The sequence below is a fragment of the Mytilus californianus genome, unplaced genomic scaffold (genome assembly GCF_021869535.1).
Source record: "Mytilus californianus isolate M0D057914Y unplaced genomic scaffold, xbMytCali1.0.p SCAF_13, whole genome shotgun sequence".
Classification (NCBI taxonomy): domain Eukaryota; kingdom Metazoa; phylum Mollusca; class Bivalvia; order Mytilida; family Mytilidae; genus Mytilus; species Mytilus californianus.
In genome coordinates this window covers 1,118,282-1,133,161 of record NW_026262615.1, presented here as the reverse complement: position 1 = coordinate 1,133,161, position 14,880 = coordinate 1,118,282, and the positions used below count along the sequence as shown (strand labels likewise).

The 14,880-nt window shown below is 32.1% G+C and overlaps 1 protein-coding gene across 1 annotated transcript in view; it reads right to left on the bottom strand.

Annotated features, from left to right (window-relative positions):
• Positions 1 to 1,273: 1,273 nt before the first annotated feature.
• The window catches only part of LOC127722984 (WD repeat-containing protein 35-like), a 35,395-nt gene continuing 21,788 nt past the window's right edge, over positions 1,274 to 14,880 (bottom strand). Inside the window, exons 22-32 of the mRNA XM_052229386.1 lie at positions 13,111 to 13,196; positions 12,670 to 12,813; positions 11,534 to 11,666; positions 11,009 to 11,071; positions 9,981 to 10,193; positions 8,550 to 8,693; positions 8,107 to 8,239; positions 5,713 to 5,799; positions 4,596 to 4,725; positions 3,393 to 3,461; positions 1,274 to 1,917 (exon numbers count right to left, since the gene is read on the bottom strand). Coding sequence (XP_052085346.1) covers positions 1,752 to 1,917; positions 3,393 to 3,461; positions 4,596 to 4,725; positions 5,713 to 5,799; positions 8,107 to 8,239; positions 8,550 to 8,693; positions 9,981 to 10,193; positions 11,009 to 11,071; positions 11,534 to 11,666; positions 12,670 to 12,813; positions 13,111 to 13,196 — 1,368 coding nt within the window. The 3' untranslated portion in view covers positions 1,274 to 1,751. The remainder of the gene's footprint in view (positions 1,918 to 3,392; positions 3,462 to 4,595; positions 4,726 to 5,712; positions 5,800 to 8,106; positions 8,240 to 8,549; positions 8,694 to 9,980; positions 10,194 to 11,008; positions 11,072 to 11,533; positions 11,667 to 12,669; positions 12,814 to 13,110; positions 13,197 to 14,880) is intronic.

Below are 14,880 nucleotides of genomic sequence, written 5' to 3'. Positions count from 1 at the left end.
ATAGACTACGGACGCCAAGTGATGAGAAAAGCTCACTTGACCCTTCGGGCCAGGTGAGCTAAAAAATAGAAATTTGTCGAAAAAAAACAAAAAGGTTTCTGGATGGTACCATAAGTTATTTTCCCTTGACTGGTTGGCATGAAAGATGGAAGATATGGAGAGTTGGAAGTAACCTTTTTGTCAGTCTCTATATCCTGTGTTTCCGATGTATTCACAATTTGTTCATTCAGTGTGTCCAGTAACTTCTTCTTCTGTTGTAAGTTTTCGTATGTGGCTAACAGCTCCTCTCTGTCGAGTTCTGAACTTTCTTTTGCTTCAACAAATTTTCGTAAAAATCTGGTAATGGCACTATGATTGCCCGTTCTAATCGATATAAGCTTCGAAAACTCCGAAATGGAGGATGTGTTAAATTTGATGTATGCCTTTTTGTGCTTCTTTGTTACATTTGTTTGTTTTTACAGTGATTAAGATGATAACACAATGTTGACTGCTGTACCCCTAATTTTGACATTTTTACCTATTGTGTCTGTTTTGTTCACACATCATTGTCAATATAATGGAATTTGATGTGACTGTCATACAAGTGAGAGGTTTAGCTAGCTATAAAACCAGGTTCAATCCACCATTTTCTACACAAGAAAATGCCTGTACTAAGTCAGGAATATGACAGTTGTTATCCATTCGTTTGATGTGTTTGAGCTTTTGATTTTGCCATTTGATTAGGGACTTTCCTTTTTGAATTTTCCTCGGAGTTCAGTATTTTTGTGATTTTACTTTTTTTCATTAGTCACGGCACCATTAATGTGGGGATGATTTCTTATAATTATCTGACTCTAAATAATAAACAACAGCTATACAGTTTGACGTTTACTTGTTACTATAACTAAAACTAAGGTGGTGTCGCCGATTTGATGTCAACCTTGGATACAAAGGTAATTCGCGACGTTGCTATTCTTCTCACCAATAGTAATGCAACTTCATACAAAATATCATTGATCTATCACAAGTAGTTCCTATCAAACTGACTTCAGCAGAAAACTTAACAATTATTGATGTCGCCAATGAAGCATGAAAAGCTACACCTATATATGTCTCGCTTCCTGTGACTTTCGTGGCAGGTGAGACAATAAAATCCGTTTTGCTGTCATTTTGACAGCCTCTTTTAATTTATTACTCCTGACTTAAAAGGCAGATAAACATTTGATGGAATACCCACCAATGCCATTTTCTTCAACAAAAATGCAAAGATTAACATTTTTAAATGTTAAGAAAAAAATGTTAAGAATTTTATTGTGTATAGTAAGACAGTATTTCACATGGACGGAAAACTCAGATATAAAAACAGATATTCAATAACTTGGACAATAAAAGTTTACAACAAATCATACAAAAATAACAATTTCTCTTTATCTACCTTGAAGAAAACCAAAGCTGTAATAAGTAATTAGAGTAAAATAAGCGTAAGATTTAAGTGTTCCTGACCAAATATTTGGCGTTACAAAAATATAAAATATTTCCTCTATATAGTAAAATGCCTCTATAGAAAAATAAGTTATTTTAAATCAGAATTAAATTATAACCTTCTCTTCACTTCATAAATGTCAGAAATCATTGAATTTGATACAAACTGGAGCTCAAAATTTTAGTTTAAACTCAAATAGTCTTTTTTTCTATTTAGAGTAGATTTGGAATGTTTCTTCTCAGAAGCAAATAAATAAATTGAATACATATATCTATCAACTTTCATAGAGTTAAACTTGTGTATGACATAGAGGACATGTTTGACGATTTGAAATTTCTGTTTCATATGCTCGATGTTTGCATGCGCTACACATCCAAAATTGGTATTCCATCAGTGGTCTTCCTGTTACAATGCATGTTGGGAATTTTGTATCACAATTTGGACAAACAGTACACCTAAAAAATAAAATAAATTGAAATTCAAAGGTAAATTCTTTAATAAAAACTCCTATATTCATTGGAATGGATGCATCAGTTCTATCTTCATGGCAAATATTTAAAGCTGGACAAGATGAAAAGCATGTACAAATAAATATAGATAAACCAGATTATGAACCCATCTTTCTGGGAAAAGAGTAGGGACATTATCAACTCTTTTTAATTTTATATCTCAAAACATGAGAATAAATCTTGTATGTCGTTATTTAAGAGTTAAGTACTTTTCCTACCAGATTTTTATTGTATATAAAAATAAGAAGATGTGGTATGATTGCCAATGAGACAACTATCCACCAAAGACCAAATGACCTAGAAGTTTACAATTATAGGTCACCGTATGGCTTTCAACAATGAGCAAAACCCATACTGCATTGTCAGCTATAAAAGGCTATGAAATGTCAAAAGTAAAACAATTCAACAAGAAAACTAATAGCCTGATTTATGTACAAAACAATGAACGAAAAGCATATGTGATATACAGCAACAAACAACAACAACGAAAAACAAATATGATATACAGCAACAAACAACAACCACTGAATTACAGGCTACTGACTTGGGACAGGCACATACAGAATGTGGCAGGGTTAAACTTGTTTGTTAGATGTTCTTTTATGTCTTTTTGTTAGTCCACTGATCAAGCATAAAAAGGAGCAGGTTTGAGTTCTGAAAAAACTACCCTATCACATATCCACATGATTGTCCTAAGACAGGTACCTTGTCATTGGTTGTTGTATGTCATGTGATTTTGTTATTTTAGTCCTAAGACAGGAATCTTGTCAGTGGTTGTAGTATGTCATGTCATTTAGTTATTTCAGTTCTAAGACGGGAACCTTGTCATAGGTTTTTGTATGTCATATGATTTTGTTATTTCAATCCTAAGACAGGAGCCTTGTCAGTGGTTGTTGTAAGTCATGTGATTTTGTTATTTCAGTCCTAAGACAGGAACAATGTCATTGATTGTTGTATGTCATGTGATTTTGTTATTTCAGTCCTAAGACAGGAACCTTGTCATTGGTTGTTGTATGTCATGTGATTTTGTTATTTCAGTCCTAAGACAGGAACCTTGTCATTGGTTGTTGTATGTCATGTGATTTTGTTATTGAAGTCCTAAACAGAAACCTTTTCATTGGTTGATGTATGTCATGTGATTTTGTTATTTAGAGAATTTGATGTTGATGAAAGATTTTTGATTGTTTCTGTTGAATTTATAACTTTTATAGACTGGAGATGATTAAGAGCTTGACATATTGTATACACAACTGTTGCAGTCTAGATGTCTTTCAGTTATTTTCGTTGTTGGGTTGCTATGTCATTAACCTATACTCCACATCTCAATTCATTCATAATGATTTAAACAGTGCAGAAACAAGATGACAAGTAAATGTTTTTTTCTTAACCCTTAATATATAGCTCCAATTGATTCTACTTACCAATCAGGTATACTTGTAGCACAGCTGGTACATTCTACCTTGTTTGCTCTGTTATCTTTAGGACTGTGTCTAAAAAGTATACAGACCACCATCAACATTCACTTAAAAGGCATTGTTTTAAAACAAGAACATTGTTTCTTCATAACAATTAATAATTTGTCTGTAGTTCAAAAGATTGTAGTCTAATTTCACATTTTTTTCTGTTTATTATTTAGAACTTTATGTCATATTCCTCATTTTATTTGATTCAATATGGATTGAAGTTTCCTCATAACAACTTTTTTCCAAGCCTTACATTTGACACTCTGTATGTAGTCAGGCAATGAAGGACAGTGTTTTTAATTAATTTTCACCAGTTATTTTGTGTCATTCATTACTACAAATTCCAGTTGCATACTTAGTACCCATCAAAATAGGTATGAGGCCACTATTTTGGCCCCTTAAAATCGAAAATCATAAAGTATTATAAATCGACCTAATAACATACTTCAGATATGTTTAAGACATTAGTCTGTCATACATCAGTATTTATATTTTTTAATTTTGTCTTAAGGGTTCCACACTTCTTACATCTAGTGCAAAACTGCACAAATTGCCAACAAAGCCTCAGTTTGAGATCTTGTAATTAGTATCTAAATATTAGCAAGACCTTTACCCAAAAAGATATTTGGCTACAAAATGTATTTTACAAATATCTTAATGTGTGTTAAATATCTTTTTGAGTAAAGCTCTTGCTCACATATACTTCCACCCAAAACTATGCATGAAATGGCCATTTTAAGTCAAATACATAAATTTTGACATGTTTATGACATCATAGTCACACCACGACCTTTCTGTACTAAAGCTTCCAGATCAAAGCAACTGTTTTATATACAATAAAATTAGCATAATTTTGAAAGGCTTGAGAAAATATTTACTATATTTACGATTTCAGGGGTCAAATAACAGCTCTCACCAAACCTCCACCTTTACATTATATCTATCAAACAGTTTTCCCTCTATCAAAAACTGTCTATGTCTGTTTATATAAATACCTAGTAAATATTTCTCCTTCTTTACTATACATCTATGAAACAGTTTTACCTTTCCCTATATCTATATCTATATATATAAATACCTAGTAAATATTTCTCCTTCTTTACTATACATCTATGAAACAGTTTTACCTTTCCCTATATCTATATCTATATATATAAATACCTAGTAAATATTTCCAGAGCTAATTCTTCATACGTATTTCTCTGTTCCTGTGTTAATGTTTCTAATGTTTCCAGTTTTATAAAAGCTTTAGAACACATTCCAAATGCTTTGTTCGCTGTAGCTGCCAAGGCTGGAATTAAAAAAATTAATGAAGAAAAAAATTAACAACTCACAATTAGTAATACATTAGTAGAATATTTCCAGATACATTATCTTTTAATTATCTATTAGAACAAAATCTCAGTGACACATTTCACAAATATATTGCAAGAAAGAATACTGTAAATTCAGAAATTATTGCATGGTATTCAATTATGCAACTAAGTGATTATCGCAATAATAAGAACTCTCATTCTGATATCTGATACATATATCTGTATCCAGATTTTCCTGAAATCAAAAGTTTTAATCTCACATTTTTGTCTATTCTTCAACAATCTCAACAATTTCTGAATTTAACGTACTTGTAAGTCAAGAACATTTCAGTATAACTTGCAATCAAATTTTTGTGAGAAGACCAGTTATACAACTTTACCCTGTACTCAGAGGCCTCGGTGGCCATGTTGTCTAAGTAGTCGAACTACTTTATCACTAGTCTGTCAACACTGAGTTTGTGAGTATGAATCCAGCATATGGCTGGTGTGTTAGACTCCAATCTTTATTAACTAGGATTGTCAGTTTTCCTACTGTTCTTTCCCAGCACTCTGGCTTCCTCAACCAATAAAATCTGACAAATAGTGCTGATGGTGGCATTAAATACCAATCAATCAATCAATCATTCAGTACTCACAATATTTATGCTTGAAACTCACAATCCTGTATTTTGATTGGTTGATTTCTGAGTCCGAGAACAATAATTGTACTCCAAATTTTTATGACTGTAACATCTGTTCTATAGGGAAATTCAAAAATGCAATTCCGTTTTTAAGTCTACCAGATCTTCGTATTCCCTAAGATACAGGCTAGTCACAACATTACAATTTTTATGTAAGGCTTTGGTTTTTGACATCTCAGTTAAAAACTGCTCCTAATGAAAACTACCTAACAATGAGTATGCGTCACATGGGTCTATATCTTCTTATTCTCTCAGAAACAAACCCCTCCTGATAAAACCTACCTAACAATGAGTATGCATCACATGGATCTATGATATCTTCATATTCTCTCAGATACAATGCAGTTTTCATAGCAGCATCCACATAACCTGAAAACAGATGAATATATTTTACAATAGTTATAAAACTACATTTTCTATGAGCTAGATCAAATATCTAAAATTAGACCAAATTTTCATGGATTTTTTAATAATTCTGCATACAAGCCTAGACAGAAATTTGTATTTCAATGAACATTTGACTTTGTAGTCTATACCCATAAAACTTTAGTTCTCTGACATTGAATAATAATGAATCCCCAGTATACAATTTAAGGTAGATCGGGTGTCTATTTTTAAGCATCCCTTCTCGGTATGTTGCAAAAATACTCTTTTGGTTTAGAAATATTGTACCAAGTATCATTCAGTATACAACAGAAATATCTATAACTTGAAATTCAAAAATTAAACTATCAAAATATTAAGTGTTGTTAACCCTTACCATGCGGTGACCGTCATATGACGGGATTACCAAAACTACCGTAATTTGGCTCCAATGGCTCTCCATACTTTTAGAGGTCAACTTTATGACATTAATTTCGAAGTTAATGCATGTTCCCTCAACCTGAGGCTATTTATTGTCATGTTTCGCATGTTTAAGGTGCATTTTCAGCTCAAATACGAATTTGGAAAATTGAAATCGAATAAGCTGGTTTTTTTCTGGAGGGGTGGGCTTCCTTTTGGTGTCAGACACATGCAGTGAGAGGTCTAAAACTTTAAAAATTAGTGTAAACCTGCGGGAATATAACTACTGTTCGTGTTTATTATTGAAATCCACTTAGTGAACAACTACTTCTGATTGCAGGTCCAGTTGAAGCCAAAAATCGGGCAAAATCGAGAAATTCCGGATTTTTGGTGCAAATGACCTTCTTTAGACTGCTGTACCAAGATCAGTTTGACTCCGACTTAGGCTTTGTTATAATAAGTGTTCACATGGGTCCACTCTACATGCAGACTACAGTAAGATACATCTATCAGCATCCCTCGGTCTTCCTGGTCAAGAAATAGGACGAAAAATCGTCAAAATTGAAGCTTTTTGCACCTGATGACCAACTTTGGGGCTAATTCCCGCCCACCCTTCCGAGCCTCCTCACCCCACCCCATGATCCCTATCTTAGATTTAAAGGAATCAATATGCACCAGCAGCAGGGTAAAGCTCATTTGCATGTAATTTGCATATTTTTGCAAATAAAGAAAATTAGACATTTTCTGAAAACAATTCAGCATGGTAAGTGTTAAGTGTATTTAAAATTTTCAGAAAAATATCCTTTTAAAATCAAGGGCAGATAATTATATTATATTTGATAGGACAAGTTGTGTTTTGGAGATTTTTCCAGAAAATAAGGCCTGTGACCTCTTATTTTTATTTGTTTTTTTCTAAAGTATTTATGAAATGCAATTCTCTCATTGAATTTTAACCAATTCTATGGTTAAATATTTCCTCAAAAAGGAAAAATTAAAAATATCCCCTATATAACCCATATAAAATAATTGTGATTTCCGTAATTTCAATGCATTTTAACGAAAAAAAAAAGGTCAGTGACCCCCCAGTTTATATATTGAAATTTTTAAAAGTACATTGAATAAGAAGTGGAATACAGATTTTTTTTTTCATATCCAATGAAATTTTAACAATAAAGTGAGAGGTTCAAGTTTTTTGAAATTTTTACATTTTTGACAAAGGGTCAAAGTAAATATTTTGTCAAAATTTTATGAAAATTAAAGGAGCCAAATTAATTTTAGTCAAGGTGTTTGGTACCACCTTAACAAAGCAAATTTCCTTTATCTATCATACTTTTATTTCATAAAATTACTAAAACAGGCCAGGAAGAAATGTGTCCATCTGATACAATTGGGTTCCATATAGCAGACCTGTCACCTATCCTTATTTATGGAGTTGATCCCATGAGATATATTGACATGACTCTTAAAATTCCACATTATATAAAAGGAAAAACTCAAAACAGGCTTTCAAAAGAGTTATAGAGGCATTTAAGTACATATATACCCATTCAAAATCATAGAAACACATTTCATATGTATAAGTGCTGCATTTTGTCCTCATGTGCTGAAAATCCTTTTGAGGAGTTGGCAGGTAGCCTTTATCTATTTTCTTTTGTCTTCAATATTTCAAAATTAAAGACTATATTATTTGACTAATAGCCGACTACATTTCCATAATTTAACAAAATATTACTGTTCATCACAATCTTTCTCCCAAGTGTGATGTTCTCTAAACCATTCTATGTTTTTTTTCTTTAATGCTGATGTTGTTTTGATGTTTTTAACTTTTTATCAAACACCAATATTTTTCAATCAAGACACAATGAGCAGTTTTTTGTTGAAATAACATCTAACCTTCATTTAACTGTCTCTGTGCCAGTAAGTAGAAGTGGTAAGCCTCTGCCCCTCTCCATGCATTATCTATAATACTTGTATCTGTAATGGCTGAAGCATCTTCCTCTAAGAACCCTGCTAAAGCAGATGCGGCCTGTAATACAAAGTCAAAGTAATAAATCATATCTGTCAAATACTTAGTAGTAAATACAACAAAATTCTATCTATAATAAAATAATTGGCAATTTTCTGAATCAGTTAACCCTGATGATATCGATATCCATCATGGATACCCAGGCTTTTGGTTGATGAGAAAAATAGACCATTCTATTGTAGTGGATTATAAACATATGATTAACATAAACTAATCTGGTGTTTTCACAAGTATACTTAAATAGATTATATTATTTATAGAGTAATAATAATTGTTTCAGACTTATCTTCAAGAATTCAAATAGACCTACCATTGCCCCTTTCTTATCCTTGACCTTTGCCCTTGAGGTCATTTTCATTTGTTCATGATAATGTTCGACCAGCAGACCTCCCAGAACATACATCTTCTTTATATGCAGAGGTTTTAATTTCTTCTTTGTCTGCTCATTGGCTAGCTGTTTAAGGCAAAAATAAAACAATACTATTTTGTTATTCTAAAAGAGAGAAGAAGTTGGTACATTTTATGGTAATGTAACAAGATTATTTATTATTGCTGACATTTCAAAAAGTGTTGCACTCGCATGTTCTTAGAATTTTCCTGTTATTTTAGATAATAGATGATATTTATATTTATAATCAGATCATGAAATTTACATGATTGGGAAAATTACGAAAAATTAAATAACTTTTGTGTGAAAATTTGAAACAAGTCAATTTAGTAATCACATTTTTTAACAATAGTTAGCAAAAAAATTCAGCATGTTGAATTAACAATTTAAGTATGATACAAACATTTGTGGACTTTATGTCAATGGGACAACAACACAAAAACAAATAGGAGATACTTTTTATATAAATAAGAAGATGTGGTATGAGTGCCAATGAGACAACTCTCCATCCTAGTCACAATGTATAAAAAGTTAACAATTATAGGTCGAAGTACAGCCTTCAACACAGAGCCTTGGCTCACACCGAACAGAAAGCTATAAAGGGCCCCAAAATGACAAGTGTAAAACAATTCAAACAGGAAAACCACCGGTCTAATCTATATAAAAAACGAGAAACAAGAAATACTTATTAACCACACCAACGAACGACAACCACTGAACAACAGGCTCCTGACTTAGGACATGTGCATACACATGCAGCGGGTTTAAACGTTTAAACAGGCCCTAACCTTCACCCTAACCTGCATGATACAGCCAGTTGTGCTGAAAGTGGAGTTAAATACCAAAAATCAATCAATCAGGGTCTTTACAAATCCCATTTTATTTTGCAATAGATATCAGAAAATTCAGCATGTTTGATTCTTCATCTAAAAATTAATAAAAGGAGAAATGGACTATATTAGGGTCTGGATGGGCTTCATTTCTAAAAAACTAAAGTTAGAGAACGGATACGAAAAATTCAGCAATTTTTCCATTTGTAAAGGGGCATAACTCCAGAACGGTAAAAGTGACGCCACCAATATTCAAACTTGATCTGTGTTTTGTGGTAATAGGCATTATGTATAAGTTTCATAATATTTGGTTGAGGCAAACTTAAATTAGAGAACAGAAACCAATTTTGGGACGTACAGAACGGACAAGGGTACAACTTAATGCCCCCTCCACTACAGAGGGGGCATATAAATATTTGTCCCTTATTTTCTAATCTGGTAACTTTATCTAGACCCTCCTATTTGTCAAAGAGACAGCAAGATGACAAAAATAAAAGACAATTTTTATGGATTTGTTACTTACTTTGAACAGTAATTTAGCAGCCTCCAGATAATGTCCAGCTTTCCTATACAACTCAATAGCATTGACTACTTTGTTTTTCTCCAGTAGATGTTGAGCATACTTGGCCAGGAGAGAGTCTATCTCCCGTACATTATGTGTCTTAGCCAATTCTATTGCCTGATTCCATTGGTTAAGGTGTACACAACAATCTATAGCTTTCTTTATATGGTTACACTGAAACATGAAAATAACACTTTACCAATGTTCTGTATTCAGACCACTTTTCTGGATTTACCTTTACCAGGAACACTCTAACCTAAATTTTTTTGTCATTCACCCAAACATCTTTCTTTCATAGTTTAAAAATGATAAAGGGGCATAACTCTAGAACGGTTAAAGTGACGCCAACAAAGTTTAAACTTGATCTGTGTTTTGTGGTAATAAGCATTGTGTATAAGTTTCATAACATTTGGTTGAGGCAAACTCAAGTTAGAGAACGGAAACCAATTTTGGGATGTACGTACGTACAGACGGACAAGGGTAAAACTTAATGCCCCCACCGCTACGACAGGGGCATAAAAAATGTTAGTCTGATGATTTTTACAACTGTTTAACATAAGATTGTCTGCTTTTTGTCTAAATTCATTACAGTTAACAGTTAAAGCTCTTAGGTGTTTTATGTTTCTAATATATTTGAGCATTTGTCTTCATATTTTCAATGAAGAAGTCAAGCAAAGTACCTTTAGTGTTTTATGAATAAATCAAATGAATTTTTAAAAAATCAGGCAAGTAAAAAGCAGTACTTACGAAGGGTAACAGAACATAGTACCAGTCTTATGGAAAGAAGCATTAATATTGAAAAATACTTACCCTGATATAAGCATTAACTGCTTGTTTACACATTCTGACACTTGCCCTAATATAATCATTTACTGCTTGTTCACACATTCTGACACTGACCCTGATATAAGCAATAACTGCTTGTTCACACATTCTGACACTTACCCTGATATAATCATAACTGCTTGTTCACACATTCTGACACTTACCCTGATATAAGCATTAACTGCTTGTTCACACATTCCAACAGTAACAAACATGGCTGCTATTTCCTACAGATAAAAACAATGAATGAGTATTACATTAAGATTTGTCATATCTGGTTACTTTAATAAAATCATTTTTTTGTGTGTACCAATAAGGTCATTTCAAACATGGCACAATAATAAAATTAAACTTGATAAATGGTGAAAGGATAATAAAGAGTTCTTGTTCAGATTTCCTTATTTATATTATTCTTCTAATTGGAACTATAATAAACAAATATAGAAATGGAGAGCTCACGAGCAATAGATAACTTCCATATCTACTATGTGCTAAAATTGGAATGTAATCTATATGAAAATAATTTCAATTGATATAGACCTTTACATAAGATGTGAATATCAATCATTTTGGCTAGTATAAAGGTAAGTTTATGGACAAGAAACAATATGACCTGACAAACGAACACAACAAATGATATATCTGATTCTCAAACTTAATTATTGCTTTCTGTTGTGTGTAAAACTTACAGGCAGTAGTTTATGATTTTCTGGTAATGCCATCACCATTTTCTCTAACCCCATATAGTCCTCTAACATGTAGTAACATTCTGACAGTCTCTCTTGGTTACGACCTTGAACATAGTAGGTCACAGCTTGTTGCCTGAAATAAGTACATACTGGTATCATTTACATGCATATGATTTTTAGGAACCGTAGACCATCATGTCTTTTTATTACATTAGCATCCTGTAAGTCTTTTCATAAAAAAATTTTTTGAGATTGATCATAAACTACAATAACTTGTTCCTGACTTTAGATAGAGGTAGTTTTATGTTAGCTTTTTTCATAACAGGTTTTTGTACAGGATTTTGATGAAATACAAATGTCTGGTGTTAAACAAAATAGAGTCAATTACCAATCTACTACTGAGTGATGCCTAATCACTCATTATAATATATTTAAATATATTTAAAAGGAGTAACATGACAGGTGTCACATGGGATCAGGATCTTCTAATCATTCCAGAGCACTTAAGATCATTCCAATTTTTGCTGGGATTTGTGTTGCTCAGTTATCTATGTAGTGTTTTGTGGACTTGTTACTTGTGTTATGCCAAGTTAATTTCTCTGTTATCATCTATGTCGTGTTTTGTATACTGTGATTTGTTTTCTGGTCGTTTTTCTATTTTTGCCATGGTACTGTCAGTTTGTCATAGACTTATGAGTTTGAATATTCCATTGGTATCTTCCACTCCCCCCCCTTTTTTTTCAAATAACTCTGAATACATTCCTCATGCTAGTCACTTCTCTTCATGATTTAAAATAAACTGTTGACACAGAGACATGTCTCACCTGTCGGCATAAAATACAGAAAAATACAATCTGATAGTCAGCAACATTGCTAATTAATGTAATTTTTTAGAAAGTATTGTTGTCTATTGTAAGTAGTTCCTATCATAGTAACTTAAGCAGAAAACTTTACATTGAAAATAGCTAATCAATTCAAAGTCACTGGACCATGACCTAGGGGGCAGGGCCTCAAAATAAAAACAAAACTTAGGTAAAAGAACATATAAACAAACAAATGGTCTTCCCTTGCTGTTAGAGAGGATACCAATGAGATGTATAGTTTATGAGATATTTCAGATAGTATGATTTTGTTACCATTTCTGTCTGTCTGCATAATAATCTCCTATAGCATTCCAAGCTTCCTCCAATTGTACATCATCTCCTCCGGAACCAGTCTTAAGTAACTGTACAACACGGAACCAGTCACCTAATTTCTTCCTTAAGCTCACTGCTAGATCTCTAAAACAAGAGAGGAAAAAGTAACAGTACAAGAGAATAATCAGAAATGAATTTCATGGCATGGTAAGAGCTGAAAATAAATAATCTTGCACAAAACAGGATGAAAATGAATATACTGCAACACAAAATGCAGGAGATAAAAGAATCTTTATCCAAATCAAAGCCATTTTTGAACTCATCTCAAATAAGTCTGTTATATTTCTTTTGGACGTTATGATCAACCAATCATATATAAACCAAGAAATAGTATGGGTTTTAATCTAAACTATCAACACATCTTATTATCATCATATATACCTCCTATCCATATCCAGGTACTTTCTCTCTGCCTCCTCAAATCTCCTAAAGTAAGCAGCTACCTCAGCCTGTTTCATATCTTCTCTCTGTAAATATGTGTCAAACATTAGATATTGTAAATTCAGAAATTATTGCGTGCATTTATTATTGCTTTTTGTCATTTTAGACTAAAATGTGATTTTATTTTTTGCGATATTTAGAAAAATCCTGTTTAATTCATATAAAAAATTTCAAAATGCGAGTTTAAATTATTGCGATTATAACCCTGTTGCATTTTTCGCAATAATAAAAACATCGCAATAATTTCTGAATTTACAGTAATTGACAAAAACCAAAGAAAGTACCAATCTTTTGCTGAATAACTTTAAATGCCATTTAATATAAACTTTTTGAGATCAGCTATTATCGAAGGTGGCATGTAACATTCTTATTTCGATAAAAATTAACTCAAACTTATACATTAATTGTCCTTGAACCTTATTTCATAAATTTCTTTTTTTACAATGACAATATCTAGCTATATTTCCACTTCATTATTATTCAAATCAACTTGATTTACTTTCTTTTTATCTCTTTTCAAAAAAGAAGGAATATAGTCCATTAATTCAGGACACAAAATCTGTACACACAAGACCAAGAAATTGTGGAATTTATTTTACACTCAAAATGAGACTGGTCTTTAAGATATCAAACAGGTTGTTTATATTTATTTGACAATTGGGAAATGCACATTAAATATGATATCTAAAGTTTTTTTTAAATATAATATAGAGCAGAAACTGCAAATGATTTACTAGATGATTTTTTTAAAATGAACTATTTAAATATTCGTATATAGATGTTAAAATGGCAAAAATCTAGAACATTATGGGTTTACAAACAGGAGATGTTTTTTTTCTTTCTGTACACAAACTTTCTCTAACCATTTGAACTTAAATATACACAGGAAGCACAATTATATGAAAAAAATATGTAAAATATCCAGTGACGGGCGTAGAGGGTGTACCTCCCACTTTTGATCGCCTAAATAAAATTGATATCATGTTTTTCACGATTTATACGATTTCTTAACATAAAATTGCCCATTTTATGGAATAAGACCCCATTCAAAAATCCTGGATTAGCCCCTGATGTCCTCACACCATGGCTTCCAAAACGGTCATATATTCCGGACATTTATAAATTGACCGGACATTGTCGGTCTGGGAAAAGCTTTCTTAAGAGACGGTCAATACATTTTAACATAATTTAAAAAGTTTATGCAATCTTTTTGACCCGACCTTTTGCCTTTAAACAGCCACATGTTTCCGATCATAAAAGTGACATGATCATTAAGTACTATCAAAACAAACCCTACTTTAATACCTTCTCATTTTAATCAAGTTTAATTAGTTGTCAGACAGCTGAAATTTACCTGTTCAGGCAACAGGTTTAACTATTTTGTACCAGACATTGATCGGTCTATTCAAAGTTATTTTCTTACATTTCAGCAATCTGCATCTAATTAATTTAATCAAAAATATTGAAATTATCAGAAATACGTTTATCAATATGATTTGATGAAAAATTTAAAAAGGTTTTAAACGAAAAATTGTCAGAACCACGTTCTTTGAACTAGTACACGTGTGCACATGTGGAGAATTTAATTGTGCATCCTAAATCTTCAAAAATGTTAAAATTATCATTGATACCTTTATCTAACATTCATTTCGAGTATTTTCTTGAAGAAATAGCGTGGAAAGAGCTACTTAAACTCAATCGTGCTTTGTA